Below are 20779 nucleotides of genomic sequence, written 5' to 3' on the forward strand. Positions count from 1 at the left end.
TACGCAGTGTTAACTGTGATGTAATGAGACTATTTGAGGGTTGCAGGGTGCAGCTAATCAAAGGTACCTTATTATAAGGTCAATTTCATTGATACCATTGTGTCACAGCATTTTTCCCACTGTATTTATGACACACACAGCATGTCGGTAAACCCAGGCTTACTGGACTGTCTGAGTTGACTCTGTGGTTTTGAGACTGGTTTGACGACTGGTTTGACTCATGGTCTTGCCTGGACAACATGTTTGATGGTGAAATAAAAAGGCAATGTTTGGGTGCATTTTTATGGCTGAGGGCCTGGTTGATTTGACTAGCCTGTCTGACCTCACCTTATAATCATCTTTAGAGTAAGAGGCTCAGGTGATGCTAGATGTTGTTCTGTTTCTGCATGTCACCAAATTTGACCATGCTAATCTTGGGCCGTGTCGGATTTGTGCTGATCAGTGATTTACTCTTTAAGTCTGTCTGTCATCTCAACACTGTTTGAATGTATGCCATGTTATAAAGTGTTGTCTGCTAGCTCCAGAAAAATAATACAGGGTTGTGACGAGCAGTGTATGTGAGGAATGACAAAGGAATACAAATTAGAGCCTGGCACTGCAGATACTGCCTCTCTTTGTCAAGAGGGAAAGTAGAAAAACATGAGCATGATCTGGCGGGGGGGTCAAATGTTTATGTAGACAGAGGTAGGTATATAGTAAAAAATAACAAAAAAAAATTGTTTTGGGACAACAGAGAGAAAGATACACAAGGGGTAAAGTGCTAAGAGAAATTAAAGGAAGAAGAAACATGAGTTAAAGCTAGGAGAAAATAAGGGTGTATTAAATGGAAACCCATCTATTGAACTGGACAGGCTGTATCAGGGCTGTATAATGGAACTTGAGAGCTGTTTAATTTCCATGCAAATAGACCATAAAAGTATTTAACATTTATAAGAAAGACATTTGCATGTTTGTATGCTTTTAGGATTAGCTTAAATTCCTTGAAATATCTGGCACAATGATCTCCTTCTTGATTAAAGACCCTATGAAACAAAATGAGAGATGTGGCATTTAGTCCATGTTTTTTAGCTTTGAAGTCCTCTGCAGTATATGCAGTGTATTACTGTAAGTTGACAAAATAAACTTTTAGGACATACACATTTAAAAGTCTTCCTCTTTTAGGAAAATGGATAAAAAATATTGACGACTCATGTTGCTTCAGGGGCAAATTTCTGTCTCTAGAATGCCCCCTCTCAATAAATGACATGCCAGGGACTAGCAATAGCAAGTAAGCTTAGTTATGGCCAGTTATGCAAGTGTTTGATATGTCCCGCACCAATTTTCTATTCTAATATTTCTAAAGGAAATTTTTTAAAACATAGGGTTTCATAGAGTCTTTAAAAATGTAGATAAAATATCAGCAATGATACAATTAGCATTTTGCAATTAAATTCCATTTGATTTCATTTGATACAATGTTTTAATCTGTACTAGATCTCAGAGATCTATGTGAGCGGTGAGTCAGGTGACCTCACAGCAAAAGAGAAACTGTTAATATGGAGTCAGAAGGCCACAGAAGGCTATCCCAGTCTCCGCTGTGTCAATTTCTCCTCAAACTGGAGCGATGGACGCTTGTTCAACGCCATTTTGCACAGATACAGGTACTGTACACTCACACATTAAAGTATAATGAGAGCTCCCTTTAAAAGATGCATGGACAAATACTGGCATTAGCACATTATTTGTATTTTAGGCCAGACCTGATTGACATGGAAGTGATTGCACAAAAAAGTAACCGTGAGAACCTGGAACAGGCCTTTGAGATTGCTGAGTCATTAGGTGTAACGCGACTTTTAGACGCTGAAGGTAACATTAGTGTCTTATATGTTTTTTTTTCTTATTCATTCAGCATATTTTCATTAATTTGTTAACCTTCAAACTCAAGGCCTCTCAATTTTTTTTCCTCCACCTAATGTTCTTTGTTCATCCTTTGTTATTTTTCCATTTCTTTATTCTCTATCTCTACATTAGATGTGGATGTATCATCACCAGATGAGAAGTCTGTCATCACATATGTCTCCTCCATCTACGATGCTTTCCCCAAAATCCCAGAGGGTGGAGAAGGCATTGCACCTCATGTATGGTCAATTTACTGCACTTTCTGAAATTTTTTCATGTAATTTCTCTCATTTGACTTTCTCACATGTGGTTTCTGTTGTTCAGGAAGTTGACCAGCGATGGGCAGAATACCAGTCTGGCTTCTCTTCTCTGCTGCAATGGACCAGGCAACACACAGCCCTCATGGCCAATAGGAGCTTCTCCCACAATCCTGTGGAACTCAAGGTAGGAAACACAAGGATGGGGAGAGAGATGAGTAAGAGAGCAGAAATGAATGCAGAAGGGATGTGTAGAGACGTAGTGATGGTGGTACTGTTGCCAAGACTGAGAAACGCTCAGGGGGCCAAATAGTGCTCCACACAGGAGAACGCTTGCAATTGATTTCTTTAGAGTTTGACATTAGCATGTTGCTAAGTTTATAAATGAAGCGTACAGTACATAGCACGCAGAAATATTTGATAAAATAATGAATTTTTAATTATACTGAGCTTATTTTATGGACAAAATATAGTACTGAATGAAATATACTTTTATTTGCAATTAACGTTTTTTTTTTCTCCCTGTGAGCTCATCACGATGCACTATTGGATTGCCTTCTCTATTAAAATATATGCAATGCTGCCTTAGAATGCCACTAAAAGTGTATTCATAGAAGACAGCAAAATTATGATTTTTGGAACAACCTTTGCATCTGAAGTGCCTTAAAATCCATGCCTCCATTGGCGACTGAGTTTTGGAACATAGAATATGTGACCGAACGTGTATGAATATCAAGGATTTACTCCATTACAAAAGGAAATGATAATCATCATTTAATGTGTTCATACTTTGCGGTTTACCAAAGATCCTCTCTTCTCTAGGCACTTTATAATGAATATGTCCACTTCAAAGAAACAGAGATCCCTGCCAAGGAAAGAGAGAAAAGCCATATCGAGCACCTTTACAAGCTTCTGGAGGTGAGAGAGAAACTGTTATGAAGACAGAACAACAGGGATAGATTGAGGTTGACATTGATTCTGCAGCTAAATGCCAGCTATACTGTTCACAAGAAGCACAGTGGAACTGCACATTAACAGATTCAGGCTAATATAGAGCATGACGCCACTATGTAGGAGGGTTGAAAAAATTCAAGCATAAAGGGAACGCATGCACACTCAGAAAATGTTTCTTTTCATGTTTAAAAAGATTGATTTTTATGGATGTTGTTTAGGCGTGGATAGAGTTTGGGCGCATTAAGCTGCCCCAAGGGCTACACCCTAATGACCTAGAGGAGAAATGGGGAAAACTGATCCTGGAAATGTTGGAAAGAGAAAAAGCACTGAGGCCTGCTATGGAGAGGTTAGTGACTCGACACCCAGAAAGAGAAGATGTGTGCATTTTAGACACATCAGTATTTTCAGTATTACAATGCTGTATATCTATATGTAAGCTTGTGGATGTGGATGTTTGGTTAGGTTGGAGTTACTCCTACAGATGGCCAATAAGATCCAGAACATGGCTGTAGACTGTGAGGAGAAACTCACGTTGGCGAAGAACACTCTGCAGGCTGTAAGTACTGTAGATACTCTTCCATCTGTGAGAACTGCCACATACTGTAAGCTCTGTTTCAAGACTTAGGGAGCTGCCTCGATGGCCTTTTAAGGCAGCATCCTAACTGAAATGGAACCTTAACTGTTTTGGAGCATACACAACTTCATATGGACAGTAACTCCAACTGTCACACAAGAAGTGCTCATGAGAACCACACAGGAGACTCAATTCACAATTAATTTCAGAGTTTGAAGTCAGAATGTTGCTAAGCTATTGACACAATACTTTAGTTAGCATAGCAATACATGGCTGCAATGTTACATCTAAGCTGTGTAGCTGCGCACTTCTGATGTTGCTCCTGTGCAGATGGAAAAAACATCTGCGCAGACTCAAGTGTGTGGGAAAACCTAGAGATTTGCCTTAATCAGAGCTTAATGCATGCTCCGTGTTTCAATATGAGCTAAATGCATGCTCCGTGTTTCAATATGAATGTAAATTATTTTCCAGTATGTAGCTAAAGCTTTGAGTGAAATCCTGTGTGTAAACAAGGTGGAAATACGCATTATTGAGTCGTGAAACCACATATACACATAACTGCATGTACTGTGAGGCGTAAGCACTATTGGCGAATGAGTAAATGTGGCTGCGCACCCAACAGTTAAATGTGCTTCATGGTCAATGGCTGTTCTATTAGTGATTAACATAAACAGTCGCTTATGTCTTACGTGAATGCAAACAGGTGCAAAAAAATAAGGTATGTGTCAAAATATCAGATCTGTGCATAAGACTTTGCAGTGTAAACATACTAATGCAGCCTAATATGTCTGCAGCTATCAATTATGTGTTAATATTGTATAAACAGATGTTTTACTAATTGAAGATCATTCAATCTTCCTGTTTTACTTCAGGACATGTCTCAGGTAGAGAATGGGCAACCAGTGCGATGTGAAAACGAATTGGGAATGTATCTTCAGGACTGTGAGACTCTGGTCAAACAACTTCAACTTGACCTGCAAGTCCTCCGAAATGAGAAGTACTACCAAGTGGAGCAGCTGGCTTTCAGGTAATAGTGAGGAAAGAAAAAAGCGAGGGTGAAACTGGGCCAGAGTAAGGGATAAGAGGCAGAGAATATGTATCACTATGTTCAGAAAAGCATACCACTTTTAGTATTTCTGCTGATTCCATATATTGCAGAACTAGTAAAATATACAGTAGTATGGTAGTGTGCTATTTCAAACATAGCTTATGACTTACTTTTTTGACAGTAGGATGTGAAGATTGAGAAATAAAAGAAGAGGGTAGAGATTGTTAGTAATTCTACTGTGAAATCTGTGCATGCTTTTTTGTCATAACTTTTTGTATTCTGCCTGTTTATGAGTATTGATGTATTTATTTTGTATCCAACAGTCCAAATGGTTAATCTCTGTCTTGTAGGGTATCATGTTTGCAGGAGGAGCTGGTCTCCCTGCGCCTTCAGTGCGCCAATGTGTACCGGAAGGGCCATTTCTCCATAGGTGGTCTGCTGGGAGAACATGTCAGTCAGAAGGGGTCTACAGGCAGTCTGGCCACATTAGGTGCACAGACATTGCTGGGGGCAGTGGGTGCTGTGGCATCCCTGCTCAGACAACCTATGTCTCGTGCAGACCTGGTTGCCCGGTCATCCTCAGAGGATGAGGGCAGCCTACGCTTCATTTATGGACTGCTGGGATGGGTGGAGGAGATGCAGGACCTACTGGAACGGGCCGAGTGGGGCTCAGACTTGCCGTCTGTAGAACAGCATCTGCAGGACCATAACCTCATTCACAAAGCTGTGGAGGATCTTCTGAATAGCCTTAAAGAGTCTCAAAACTATGAGGTACATGAAGCTGCGCCTAGATTTTAAAGGACACAAAAGTATCAAATATTTACAACCAATTCTTTAGTAACACAACTAGGCTGTAGAAGTTTCATCATACAGTAACAAAGTTTGGATATCTCAATTTATTTTTTGATATAAAACAAACATTTATCTAGCCTCAGAATAAACAAAACAAGGAATCATTGCACTATGAATAAAATAGTGGCCATTTTGATGATGCTATTTTTTTATGTACACTACTGGTCAGAATTTTAGGGTCACTTACTCATTCTTTATTATAATTTTTTTTCTTCAAATTTTAGAATGGTACAGTAAATGGTCTGCACTTATATAGCGCCTTTTATTAACCTTAGAGGTTACCAAAGCGCTTTACACTGTGTCCCATTCACCATTCACACTCATACACCAATGGCGCCTTGCTGCCATGCAAGGCACTAGCCTGAGTCTTGTGGGCCAGGAATCGAACCGCCAATCCTGCGATTAGCGGCCGAGTAAAGCGGTGTAATAGTAAAGTCATCAAAACCCCCCCAAAAAATCTAAATTGTGTTATATATTAGCATATTTAAAGTAGTCACTCTTTGCCTAGAATTTGCAGAATTGTACCCTTGGCATTTTCTCAACCAACTTCTTGAGGCACTGGGCACTTATTAGCTGCTTTTCTTTATTATTCAGTCCAAGTCATCCATTTCAAAAACTTTTTTGAAATAAATTTTTTCTTGTAATGAAATATATTAATATGTTGGCACATTTAGATTTTTCTCTACAAAACTAATTAAAAAAAATGTAAGCATATGCCATCAAATCAAAAGGTTTTAAGATCACAAGAAACATTTCAGTCAAGTGACCCCAAATTTTGAACGGCAGTTGAAAACACAGCTCCTTTCTACTCAAATTGAGAATGACCAAAATCTGCAAAACTTTCAATAACGTATTTCAAATCCACAATACAATCTGACAACATTGGTATCATAAATTGGGCTAGAAAAGTTACTATTACAGCAATTTTTCTGGCTGGTCCAACTAATGTGCATGTGCCTTAACAAACAGTAATTGTATGATTTATGACACAACTATATGGGCTTGGTGTGAGTAGGCTATATGCTAATGCCGCACACCTTGTCACTAGCAACTTTTATTTATTCCTATTTTCTCTCTTCCCCAGTCAAGGGTCTCGCCTAATTTATGTAGCAGTTACTCTGAATCTCTATCCAAGCTGGAGAACCAGTATTTCAAACTGTTGGTGAGTTTTTCTTTTTTCGTGTTATAGTAAGCAGACATATGTGAGTGTATTTAAGTTCATTAGCTTCTGTATTATGAATACTACTGTTCCCTTATCTCATTAGGGTGTGACAGAGTGTGGCTTCTTACCAAAGAACAAATAATTTTTTGCAGGAACATTCGTCATGGCGACTGCGTTGCCTGGAGAGCCTTCGAGGTTTTGTGTCCCACTGCACTGAGGAACTGATCTGGCTCAATGAGAGGGAGGAGGAGGAGCTGGCCTTCGACTGGAGTGACAGCAACACCAACATGGCTGCCAAAAGAGAGCAATATGCTGTAAGACATTCATAGCACTCTAAAAGAAATGTTTAGAAGTCAACACTACCTCTGACCACAATATGTGCTATAATTTAGTCCTGTATAACTCCATGTAAATTGTTTTGCCTTTCCATATATTGTTTTCTGTATTTTTTTCTATTATAATATAATATTATAACATTAAAGAACATTTTTGCAATTATCTCAATTCTCAAAAATATTGATACTTTAGTGTTTAATGTAGTTGTGGTTGTCAGGGTGTTGTTATAGAATAATATCCTTCATCCTTCATATCCTTTCTCAGGAAATAAGGTCAGAGCTGGAGGAAAAACAGAAAGAGATGCACTCCCTCCAGGAGAGAGCCGACCACCTGTGTCAAGAGAACCATCCAGCCAAACAGACTGTTGAGGTAAGCTGTTTATCAATGTGTTCCAGGGCCGTAATCCCCATAGACATCGAAGGGGCACATCCCTCCAATATTCAGATTATTGGACGATCAATATGGGTTTTTCAATGGCAGACTTGTAAACATTTGGCTACATCGTTGATATGAACAAATCTCCATACGTTAGTATTAGACACAGTAAAAAAGAAGAGTTTAACCAGATTTTCTGAGCAGAAACCAGTTTTCAAACAGATACGGATTAAACCATTGAAAAATCCTGACCTATTGACCTCTCAATTCACAGGCCTACAGTGCTGCCTTGCAGACGCAGTGGCAGTGGGTCAAAGAGCTTTCCATATGTGTGGAGCAACACCTCAAAGACAACACTGCCTTCTTCCAGGTACTGAGTTAGGCTTTTTAGTGGAATCTTATCCTAGAAATGCCTTTTCTGTTTCTATTTATAAGTGACTGTTTTGTATTGCCTATATTTATTTAATAGTTTATGAATGATGCACGGGACTGTGAGAGCTATCTACGCCAGCTTCAAGACACCATTAAGAGACAATACACCTGTGATAAAAACAGCAGACTTGGCAGATTGGAGGACCTGCTGCAGGACTCCATGGTGGGTCTGATTCTTTGATCACTATGTGCAAAATCCATTTCTAAATCATATTTTGAATCCGTTTTGCTGGCACTTAAGATTGATTATTATTAATATGCTGCTGTAATGCTGTCCATTACAAGTTTTACATTCAGTTTAGGAATTTAAATGTTTGAGCACCGTGGGTGCACTGGAGTAGGTGAGTGTCCTTAAATACAACAGATGGCACCGTGAGAGAGGGGTTCCACAGAGCGGACAGAGCAATGGGCATATCCTCTCGCCATATGGAAGAGAGACAGAGCTGGCACAAGTGTTGTTTTACAGTAAAGTGAGGACATTAGTGCAGTAAAACATGTTATCCAAGTGTGGATGGATAATCATTTCAATGTGATTTTAACAGATTGGTAAAATAAAAATGTGTATAATATTTGTAAATCAGTAGGAACATAATGGTTCACAGTGACAACTGTGGCCTCTTCTGCCTACATTTGGCTACAGCTCTCACTAGGGGATTATATTAATTTGACTGATGTCTCCATCTTGCTTAGAAAAAAAAAAAGCACAGTTAATGAGAGATTAATTTATATCCCTCAAATAACCTTTTGACATGTTTGCCATAACTTTCCCATTACGTTGCTCTGAAAATCTCTGTGGTTTTGATGAGCTCTATGCCCATGCTGTTGTGCAGTCAAATTTAATACTGCATGTAAAATTCATATGGAGAGTGTAATGTTATTAGCACTACCCAAAGCCAGAACTAATGAATCCCTCATGAGCTTTTCATAGAAGTGTCATACTCTCCTGTACCACATTCTAATACGCAGCTCATTAATTAGTAAATCGAAAGCTAAGCAAATAATAACCCAGGGAAGAATAGCAGTGATTGCCTCTTGTTTGCTTAAAGCTACTTCATTAATTAATTTTTATGTAAGAAAAAGAGTATTTATTATCATGAATACACATCTCAGATAATGTTCATTTGACATTTAGCATGAAAAATCATTATTTTTATGGAAATGCAATTATGGAAACTTTTAGATTTGCAAAGGCTTACATGTCAATTATAAATTAAATAGTTCTGACTCTGAAATCAGTCGGTTTGTCGGCCACTTTGTATCTCTTTCTGCAGCATTGCACTGAGTAGCCCCCATAGTCTCATTGGTTCATCTTGCTCCACATATCTGGATATTAAAGGTGCTCTTTGTGACTTTTTTATGGAATAGTATGCAGAAAATGTTCCTACTGCCTGAAAGATATCACTGAAATAATTGTCATGAGAAATCTCACTGGTCTCTGTGACTGAACTAGACTGTGTAAACCGAAAAAACAAGTGGCTGTGGACCATAGTCAAATTTTTTGAATAGCTAATCAGAAGACTTCGATGTGCTTTCTGTCTGTCAATCATTTTGCAAGTTGTAGTAGTTGAAGTAAATCATTTAGGTTTAATGGCATTTTCAAGTTATCAACAGTTGTCAGTTGAGGGTTCTATTTGGCTACAATTTTAGACAACAGTGAAAAGACTCACTGCTGCTGTTCTGCTCATTGACAGTTTAAGCGGTATGACAGTGTGTTCTGAATGGTGGGGATTGTGTGGAATTGCTAAATATTTTCCCTTTCAGTGTGAACAGATAGATTACTTGACATTTGAAACTTATTGTATTGCACCTGATATGGGTGTGGTAATGGGCGTGGTTATATAAGACTGGGTACATTGTGATTTTGTTGCACACTGAAGAAGGCACACGCCGAAACGCGTCTGTGCAAAATAAACAATATATGCATAGTGCGGCCACTTTTTCCATTTCACCTGATCTGGACATAGTGTAATACATTTAAATATTTCTTGAACTTGTGCTTTTATTTCACAGTTCGCTGCCATTTTCTTAAAGCAATAAGGGGATTTTAAGTGAAACCCCATCTGTAGTTAAATCACTGTAACTGTTGTTAACTGCTGTCTGCTTGTTTTCCAGGAAGAGAAAGAACAATTGATTGAATACCGCAGCACAGTGGCCAGCCTTGTAGGCCGGGCCAAGTCTGTTGTCCAGCTCCGCCCCCGCAGTGCAGATAGTAACCTGGGCACCACCACACCCATTCGTGCCATCTGTGACTACCGGCAAATAGAGGTATGACACACCCCAGATATCTCACCATCACAACCCACTCGCTTTGCCTTACCTTAGCACATCACAGCCCTGCATTGATCTTCTACTCTTAAGAACTGATCTATAAATGTGATCCTAATTCAGTTTTTCAGAGTTTGAAGTTCCTCTTTCAATCCAGTCTTACCTCATCTGTAAACTTTCTCTTAGCTTTCATTGTCTGCTCTACTCAGGGCTTCAGTGAAGCACATTTTTAACTGTTCCAAAACCTGGCCTCAATATCGCCTACATAGGCAGCTGCCGTCAAAGGCAGAATCCTAATGCATAGCAGTTGCTCTCAGAATCTTGATAGTTACAAACCGTTTGGTCAAGCAGCCCCAGTGGACTTGTAATCAGAGTGTGATGACAACCCATTTTGAGCCATCAAGTACAAAAAAGGAAGAGGCTTTCAGGAGAAGATGGCTTTGCATTGCTACCACAAGGACATCTCTTACTTGACTTACAGCTTTTAAATAGACACAGTGGCATAATTCATTAAAAGATGAGATGTCATTGTCAGCTGACTTAATTTTACATGGACATTGATTGATCATTATGATCACCCCACAGTACTGCTGAGAAATCATCTGCTCTTATTTAGTAATAAACTCTGCCCTGGAGCTGTTAAGGCAAGTACAAGTGAAAGGGGCTTTTGACCAAGCTATATCCAGGAGATATCTCAGGTCTTTGCCAATTTAGCTGTGACCAGAGAAACCTGGCAAAGAGGAGGTATATCATAAGTGATGAACACACCTACTGTAGCATATCGAAATAATCTGCTTTTTGGATATATAACTTGCTCTTTGTGCACATATCGTGTTACTTTCCCCCTCTTCAATAACTACTTTATTGAAGTCAAATGAAATAAGATACAATCAGATACGTATGCAGAATACTCATAAGCACGCAATCTGTTTCTCTTCCTGATCATATTATTTTAGTCCGAAAGGGCCTAATATATGCCCAAAAATAATCTCTTTCTTCCTCCCTACTCCCACTCCACCCCCTTTTCTCTGCCCTACCCCAATCCTCCACTTTTTCCTTTATCCCTCCATTTAACCCCTTTTTTCTCTCTCTGTTGCCCTCCTTCTCCCTTCCTCTTTATGTGTGTCTTCGGGGCTGGGCAAGGCCAACTCTCAGGTACTATTGTCAATCGTTCTTCTCCTCTGACCTTTGCTCTCTGGCCTGGCCCTGCACACAAGGGACCCTTGCTTTACTTCTGGCATCCCATACAGCCTATATATAATTTGAGTCCAAATTAACGTTTTGCCACATCTCCCAGTGCGTGTGAATTGAGAAAATTTACCAGCCTTAATTATTTTTTTATCTGCTGTGAAACTGTATTTTGAATAATTTAGCTATTTGTCCTTGCATATTTGTAACGAACAGTGAACAGCTAGTCTCAAATTGTGAAAATGCACCTGTGGTGGTGAAAAGACCCATAGTGTTATTGTGCCCCAATATTTTATTTTGATAGCTTTTATCAAGGATTTTCCATATGTATGTTGCAAGTCACCACATGGTTCTAAAGAAAAGAAAATCTCTAATAGTAAAGCCTGCACAGTGGTACAAGTTAAATTGTTAGATGTTTTTATTAATAGCTGGTTTGCATGTCTTTTATATTAATAATTTCACTAAGTGAGAGTAACACAATAGTTCTTAAAATAAGATTTAAAGTATTTATTATATCTCTTTTACTCTCATTTGGCCCTTGGCAACTTAGTTTTTGACCCTGTGTATAAAAGTGTTCTTCTCCAACCAGTAAATCAAGGTAATATATCATACCAAATTGTTTTCTCACATAGATCAAATACTATACTATACTACGCTACACTATAATATATACTGTATATAAGAAGCAGGTCGGCAGATTTTTGGCCAACTCCATGGGGGGAGCATGTGTATTTGCTACATCACATATATTTATTAATTATTACCATCATATATTAGCAGCATATGTGCAACGTATTTTGGACAATGTTCTCTGTGTGCAAGGGATATGGTGAGTTGAGTTGAGGTGGGGTGTTAGAAAGTGCTCTCATATCTTCTCTTTGATTTTTAAGTTGCTTAAACCATTCTGAATGCTTTAATTTTTATGTTGCATTTAGCGTTAATGATGACCTTTAGTTTTCATGTAAGCAGGGCAATGCAAGGCAGAAAAATGCTAGTTACATATGTAACTGTGGTTCTGTGAATTCCGGATGACCGCCAGAGGCAGTGTTAAGCACAAATGGTTTATCGCCACGCCAGTCAGCTAGGTCTAGAGAATATACAAACAAAGTCACATGGTGACATGGTCTTAGCTCTAAAGGTATATACACCGCAGTAGCTCAGCACTCCACCTCAGTACGCCTTTCTTGCACATTCTGAGTGATCAAGCACTCTGGCGGTCTCCGGAATTCACTAAACCATTTCATTCCTACTGACCACCAGAGGTTGTGTTAAGTACTAGTCGATGACCCATACCAACATAGTCATGAGGAATGCCATCTACCTGAAAAAATAGTTAAGGCTGCTCTCGAAGAACTTTAGAACATACACCATGGGGGGCAGCATCTTTGACCTTGTAAAAATGATTAAAGGTGTAAGGAAAAGCCTAAGTGGCAGCAGAGCTGATGTCCATTCAAGTGACTCAACCCTAAATTGATAGGCTTGATTTTGAAAACTGAAATGCAAAAACTTCCTTCGATGAATAGCGACAGGAATGTGAAAGTACTCGTCTGTTAGATTTACACTCCCAAACCAATCTTTCTTCGTCACACCAAAAAAAGTTGGCTGTGTGGAACACGGGGGTGGAAAGAGTACTGAAAAATCATACTCAAGTAGAAGTACTGTTACTTCCAAAAAAATGTAGTGTGAATAGAGTAAAAGTAGCTTTCCTAAACACTACTCAAGAGTAAAAGAGTAGCTCATTTAAAAGGACTCATGACTATTGAGTACTGAGTTGTAAAACCTATTCCCCATTATAATGAACACTGTATGCCAACTTTTAAAATACATCACTTATCTATGATAAACACTACATGAATCTGATTCCAAAAAATAAAAGGGAGACATGATAACAGAAATGAAAAGATTAAAAAGTTATTTTCATTTCAATGATACCATTTTAAATCGTAATGTATGTACAATACAACAATTACATTAAAATCAGTTATTTGTAGGGTCTACATTTCCCTTAATGCCAACAGTGTTATTGTTGTGAATAAAACATGTTCAAATAATGCAAGGAATGCAAAAAAAGAAAAGTTGTTTGGTACAGGGGCTACATCATGCTTAAAAAGGGATTATTCACCCAAAAATTTAAATTCTCTCATCATTTACTCAGGCTCATGTCATCCTTGATGTGTATGACTTTCTTTCTTCTGCAGAACACACATAAAGATTTTAAGAAGAATATCTCAGCTCTTTTGGTCCATACAATGAAAGTGAATCGGTGCTAAAATATTGAAGCTCCATAAATCACATAAATCAGCATAAAAGTAGTCTAATCCATGTGCCTCCAGTGGTTTAATCCATGTCTTCAGAAGCGATATGATAGAAGTGGTGAGAAACATATCAATATTTAATTCCTTTTTTACTAATCCTCCTCCCTGCTCAGTCAATATACACTTTAAATTTCATATTGTTCTTCTTGTGTTTTTGGTGATTCACATTCTTCATGCATATCGCCACTTGCTGGGCAGAGAGATAAATTTATGGCAAAAATGGACATAAATATTGATCTGTTTCTCACCCACACCTGTCATATCTTTTCTGAAGTCATGGATTAAACCACTGGAGTTGTATGTATTACTTTTATGCTGCTTTTATGTGCTTTTTGGAGTGTCACAATTTTGGCACACCTTCACTTATATTGAATGGACCTACAGAGCTGAAATATTCTTCTAAAAATCTTAATTTGTGTTCTGAAGAAAGAAAGCCATAGACCGATGCCATGAGGTTGAGTAATGATAAGAGAATTTTCATTTTTGTGTGAATTATTTATTTAAGAAGCACATGGGGGCCACATTATCCTCCTTTTGAGATACAAAGTTCAACATTGATTTAGTTCTTGTATCTTTTATTCCTTGTTTATTGTTGTTTGATTAATAGCCTTTATATGACATATCCTACCAGACAGTGCTCAAATCGGTTACATATATACTTCAAGTCCAACATTTTGATGCAAATACACTTTTTGTCCCACTGTTTAAATTCACTTTAGACTTAAACGGCTGCGTTTACATTAATGCCTCATCTATACGGCCATTTAGGCGCTTTAGCGCTCAAACATTAGCCGCCTATCAGTCAAACAGCACGCAGCGACAGATGTCAGGAAATGAAAAGTAAATCTATTATATTTCATTTAAATCAACCCAACCAGTGGTGCTCTAGCTATCGCGATTGATGTAATGAACACTCCTGTTCTAGATGTAGAACATAGATCAAAAGTTTGATCAAGGACATCTCTCTTTTTTCAGATTAACATCTAGATCATTTTATCGGCCAGCCCTATTGATAACATTGCATTAATCTCTCACAGCAGCCCAATAATATCAGTGATATATAGTTAAATTGCAGGATATGTTATATACAGAAATAAGAAATTTACCTTGATATGTTTCTTCAAAGAAAACCATGTGCATCCTCAACAATACGAGCCCTCTGAGGGGTCTATGGTTGTGAAGTAAGCAGATGTTTTGCTGTGGCATCACGTAGCGATGGTGAACTTGAGCTTGTGGCACCTGTGTCAGCTGGCATTTGGCCACTTCACCCTCTTTTCTAGCAGTTCTTGACATTAGGTCTGAAGGGGTGCCCAGGAACAACTGGAAGGTCCCTCAGAGTCCTCTTACAATCCTCAGGTAATCTCTCCTGAGCAATCGACACCTTGGCAGCAGGTCCATTTGACCCTCTCTCAGATGCTGATTTCCCTAAAGGATGGGCGTACGTCATGTCAGCCATCTGGAAGAACATCATTTGGGCACAGCTTATAGGACAGCAGGAAGCTGTCAAAAGAGCTGCGTGCAATGATCAATGTGATTAATGAACACGCTCGGATACAACCGTAAGGCTATAAGTAGAGTAGTGTGATGATAAACTCGGGAAGAATGCCACGATGATATAAAAAGGCAAGAAAGAAGTAATCTAATTCTTTCAGGTAGAACCGAAAGGCGATTTATCTCAAGCAAAAACTTTTGATTAAAAAAAAAATAAAACTGAAAGAATATATCCACTGCTCCAAAAACTGGCCAGTAGATTGCACCGCAGGACACGGAGTATCATAAAGGTTAAAAAAAACTTCACGACAAACCTGTATGGAGAGATAATTAAGTAAGCAGGGAACTGCCATCTTAGTGTAGTTAATGCCAGACATCGAATAGTACCGAGAAGCAAAGATTGTTACCAAGAAGCTGAGAAAATGGTACACAAGTGAAATATAAAACTGACTGAAACTATGAAAAACTCAAATGACAAGGTAATCTAAATACGTAGAATGGGTGAAGAGCACACTGTCACAGCTGTGAGGATGATACTTCACAGCACGAATATCATACGAAATAAACACGACCTATCCATATCAGGCATTAAAGCGAAAGAGGTGCTGAGCTATTGCAATGTATAAACCTACAGAACTCAGCTCAAACTCAGTGACTTTGTTGGTATATTGTCTCGACCTGGCTAGCGTGGTGATAATCCACTAGTGATTATCACTGTCTCTGGCGGTCAGAAGGAATGAAACAGAACCAACTGTAATTCAACATCTAAATGAACAAGAGAACCCCTTTTAAATATAATGCTGTTTTCCTGGGTCAGTTGCGGTGTTTTGGTAGTGCAGTAAGGCATTATTTTGACTTATTCATATTTCGCTTAATTAATTCATCTCATATGAAGGCCATTAGCATTAACCTATTATTCCTCATCTTTTGGTTGACATTATGATCAACATTGACCATCAATTTTGCTTTTTTGCTCACATTTTCAGAACTCTCTCCCTTACTGTTCATTTACACTCTCTTCCCCCATTCATTCTTTTTTCTCTGCCCTTCCCTTTCTATGTCTTTCTCCATCTATCGCTCTCTCTTTCTGTTTCTCCAGATCACGATCAGTAAAGGAGAGGAGTGTGTTCTGGAGGATAACTCTCAGAGGACCAAGTGGAAGGTCATCAGTCCGACAGGAAATGAGGCCATGGTTCCATCTGTGTGCTTCACCGTCCCTCCTCCCAATCAGGAGGCCATTGACACTGCCAGCAGGTACAGTACACAGATTCTTACAGGTACCTTCTAAACATGTCAATGAGGCATTCACACACTTATGTCTTTGTAAAACAGTTAAAGGATGGGCAAGGAGGAGGCGAGAACCGGCTTGTCAACATAAATAATATTTTAACGTAAACTTAAACCAAAAGCACAAACATAAACACACATGACGGACATGTCCGTAATTCTCTCTCTCTCTCGAACCATTGTCACCGGCCGCCTTTATCCCTCGCGCGCCTCATCAGGCCGATTGGGGACCGGGCGCGCGATATTCCACCCCGGCCCTGCCCCCCTCCGCTCCACAGTCTTGTGTAATGTAACAGATTTCCGAGTGAAACAAAATAGTCAGCAGGGCATAATGAAGGGTGGGACTTTATTTTATCCATCAGAATTTGATTGAACTGTGAGGGGGTGAAATATGTGAGGCTAGCCCCTTTACCTATGTATTAAACTTCACCTGTGCTGTTTGTGCTATGAACATTAATGATAGCTCAAATGATGCAGGTTATTGAGAAGAGTTGTGCTTAGTGGCATAACTACAGGCATTGCAAAATGTGCAGTCGCACTGGAGCCTGGGGAAAGGGGGTGCCCATGAAGACTGAGGTGCAATTAATCACTGCAAAAATTTCAAGTCATTTTTATTTGTATAGCACTTATCATAACACACATCACTTAACATTTAAAAAAAATAAATTATTTGACAATTCCTTATTTACACATACAAAGTGGTAGTGGTCTGATAAATAGACCTAAACAATGCTAATGCAAGTCCACAAATGCCAACATAATTATCCAGCCTATTCAAGAGAATGTCGTGATCTACTGTGTCGAAGGCAGCACTAACATCTAAAAGCACTAGAAGAGAAAAGAAGCTGCGATCAGATGATAAGAGTAAGTCATTTGTAACTCTGATGAGTTTCTGTACTGTGATGGGGCATAAATCTGGACAGACATTTTTTAAATATTGAATTTCTGAATATATGAACAACATAGTGTACATAGAAATTAACATAGTTGGGAGGACACTAACTTTTTTGGTGTTTTCAACATAAATGGTAGATTTGAAATCGGTCTGTAATTAGCCAGTTGTCTAGGATCAGTAAGCGGTTTGATTTAAAGTTTCTTGGGACATGTCCCAAGGATAGCGTTAATAACATTAAGAAGAGGTTCTGAGATTACTGTGAATACATCTTTTCAGAGTTTAGTTGGTATTGGATCTAACATACATGTTGTGGCTTTTGATCATGAGCAAAATTATGAGACACTGTGTGCTGTGACAGTTGATTGCATAGTTCCAATTTTATTTCTGATTATTTAAATTTTATCAGTAAAGGAATTCATGAAGTCATTACTATTGTGCTGCGATGGAATATCTGGTTCGGTCGATGCTTTAATCTTAACCATTTTAGCGACAGTACTTATTAGTGAAGCTATCATTAGTGGTCGAAAGAATAGTTCTACCTGAACGATAGCATGGTGTAGATTAAGTGACATTAGCTGAACACAACAAACAAGAGACAAGGTAATAATCTGAGATGTCATCGCTCTACTGTAGAATATCAATAGTATCAACATCAAATCCAAATGACAGAATTAAATCTAACTTATGATTATAGTGATGAGTTAGTCCTGCCACATTTAGTCTGACTCAAAGAGAGTTATCTCTTAGAATATCGATAAATGCTAATCCCAATGTGTTATTTTCATTGTCTATGTGAATGTTGAAGTCACCAACAATTAAAGCTCTATCATCCAAACTATGATCTGTAATAATGTAATTGACATTAAGGGCTTTGGTAGAAAGAGATCTAATGTTTAGTAGCCCTACCATTTATATGATGTTTATCTTCAATTATTTTGTTCTTTTCATGTTTGACCTTAATCACATTTTTTCTAAATGATGTAGTGAGAGTTTTGTGTTTGGTAGTTTAGGGAACAAACACATTCTCTATATCTAGGTAATACAGTCTCTGTGTTGTAGTTTATGTGACCTGTGTGACATCTCAAGGCAGCTTGCAGATGATGGGATTAACCAGTTTGTCTGCTTCCTGACCTGTGCCCCAGTTAGTAAAATACTATCATTATTAAAACTATAAGCCAAATTACTAGAGAGGAGAGCAGCAGGAAGGTGCTGGAGGGAGTCTGTCTCTCTTTAGCAGGTCAGGTCTATCCCAAAAACTCTTCTAATTGTCTATAAATCCTGTGCTATTCTCTGGACACCACTCAGACATCCATCAGTTAGTGACACTAATCTACTATAAACCTCATCACCACAAGGAGCAGGGAGGGGAACAGAGCATATTACAGTGTCTGACATCGTTTTTGCAAGTTCACACACCTATTTAACATTATGTCTAGTGATCTCCGACTGGTGAAGCCGGACATCATTAGTGCCAAAATGAATAACAATTTTAGAATATCTACGTTTGGTATTAGCCAGCACTTGTAAATTTGACCTGATGTCAGATGCCTGAGCCCCCAAAATGCATTTAACAATGTTGGCTGTAGTCTCTATTTCCACATTCCTTACAAAAGAATCACCAAATATTGGGGTTCTTTCAATATGATCATCAGTGGGTGCATCACTGAGTGGGGAGAATTGATTGGAAACCCTAACAGGAACGGGAGAGTAGTGTCACTTTGCGGAGCGAGCATGCCGCTGAGACGTCACCCAATCGCCCTTCTGTGGGTATCTAGTGTTCGGATGCATGCCTCCTAACTCATTAACCTTCTCCATCAGCCTTACTAATTCCTTACATTTATCACATGTGACTCGCTCACTGCTGGTGGGAGAATCTATTGTAAACATATGACATGCAATGCAGGAAGCAATAATATGAGTGTATGGCATGACTTACCGGAATTGTTTGTTGTTGTTGTTGTTATGGTCGTTCTTGGGTGGCAAGGGTTTGCGATCGATGTGGTTCCTAATCAGCAGATTTTTGAGATTGATGCAATAATCTGTGTAAAAGTGGAGAAAATTAATGTACACAGAGGTAGACAAGCAGAAAAAGCAGAAAAAAGGAAACTGGTGCACGCGGTAAAATACACACAGATGAAATGAAAGAAAAGAGGATAAAACCAGAAGCACGCAGTAAAATGGCAAAGGATAAAACAATGGCTAGCAAGCTACAAACACTCGTGCAGCATGTCGGCAGCAACAGGATTCAGCGTTCAACAAGGGTTCAATTTCTAATTGATCTAACTTCAGATTGGATGATAAAATGGTTGAAAATCCCATAGAATAACAATTTCTTGAAGGAGGGATCCAAGCCATATTTTGGGCTCTTTTACTTAGGCCAGCAAGCAATGACTCAAAACACCCTAGCAACCACCCAGCAATGCATTAACAACCATTCAGAACACTATAGCAATTGCATAGCAACTAGCATTGTGGTGTCGAGTTCACAGATGTAGTTAAAATCTAGTTGATTATTTTCTCCTGACTGCACAACCTTGGGTAGATCAAGAGAAAAGTAATTTTAGAGGCTCTTAAGTGTTATTAGATTTTGACAAAAGATTTTTTTAAAAATCTTTAGAATAATGCACACCCATAAATTGCACACAACAAGACCATAAATAGGTACAAAAACAAAAAAAAACAAGAGATGATTTTTCTTTCTTTTTTCTCTGTGTAGAATGGAGCAGATGTACCAGAATGTCATGTCTCTGTGGCACCAGCTGCATGTTAACATGAAGAGTGTTGTCTCCTGGCACTACCTGCAGAAAGACATCAGAAATATTTCCTCTTGGAGCCTAGACACAGTTCGTACCACAAATTTCCCATTTACTCTCATATTGGATTTTATTTATTTATACCCTAATTTTCCATTTACTCAATTTTCTCTGTAGATGCACTTACTGTCCCCAGTAGAGAGGCAGCAAGCTTTAGACAACCTGGATGTCCATCTGTCCGACTTCCAGACAGACAGTCGCGAGAGCTCCCTTTTCTCGCCGGCTGAACGAACTGAGCTAGAGAGGGATGCTGAAAACTGCCGTGAACATTGCCAAAAACTGCTGGTCTCTTTAGAGACAGGTAAGATGTTTTTTGTGGATGTGTTGATGATATATGAAACCACATGGAATGATGTTTAATACTGACTTTTGTATTTTAGTGGAAAAGGATAAATCGGTGTCTCTCGCATACCTGTCGGAGCTGCAAAACATCAAGTCAAACCTGGAGGATGCAGAGAGCAGACTGATGCGTGGCATACAGTCTCCACACCCCAGCACATTATCAGGACATGTCATAGACAATGTGGTTCATATAGAAGAGCAAGAGGTGAGGATTTACCTGTACAACTACTTCCCCTACTGGTCAATAACCTCAATGATTATTAATTATTAATGAATTGGTTTAATCTGCATTACAGTTATTATCTGATGAACATT

At 38.8% G+C, this 20779-nt stretch overlaps 1 protein-coding gene across 1 annotated transcript in view; it reads left to right on the top strand.

Annotated features, from left to right (window-relative positions):
* LOC127619503 (microtubule-actin cross-linking factor 1-like) overlaps positions 1-20779 on the top strand; it is a 229139-nt gene that overhangs the window by 118668 nt on the left and 89692 nt on the right. The window contains exons 7-25 of the mRNA XM_052092341.1: positions 1474-1640; positions 1733-1845; positions 2011-2117; positions 2203-2322; positions 2958-3053; positions 3308-3435; positions 3552-3645; positions 4536-4690; positions 5062-5482; positions 6648-6725; positions 6878-7039; positions 7326-7430; positions 7711-7806; positions 7906-8031; positions 9981-10133; positions 16227-16381; positions 20026-20152; positions 20240-20423; positions 20503-20669. Coding sequence (XP_051948301.1) covers positions 1474-1640; positions 1733-1845; positions 2011-2117; positions 2203-2322; positions 2958-3053; positions 3308-3435; positions 3552-3645; positions 4536-4690; positions 5062-5482; positions 6648-6725; positions 6878-7039; positions 7326-7430; positions 7711-7806; positions 7906-8031; positions 9981-10133; positions 16227-16381; positions 20026-20152; positions 20240-20423; positions 20503-20669 — 2754 coding nt within the window. The remainder of the gene's footprint in view (positions 1-1473; positions 1641-1732; positions 1846-2010; positions 2118-2202; positions 2323-2957; positions 3054-3307; positions 3436-3551; positions 3646-4535; positions 4691-5061; positions 5483-6647; positions 6726-6877; positions 7040-7325; positions 7431-7710; positions 7807-7905; positions 8032-9980; positions 10134-16226; positions 16382-20025; positions 20153-20239; positions 20424-20502; positions 20670-20779) is intronic.

Source organism: Xyrauchen texanus, chromosome 26 (genome assembly GCF_025860055.1).
Source record: "Xyrauchen texanus isolate HMW12.3.18 chromosome 26, RBS_HiC_50CHRs, whole genome shotgun sequence".
NCBI classification, from domain to species: domain Eukaryota; kingdom Metazoa; phylum Chordata; class Actinopteri; order Cypriniformes; family Catostomidae; genus Xyrauchen; species Xyrauchen texanus.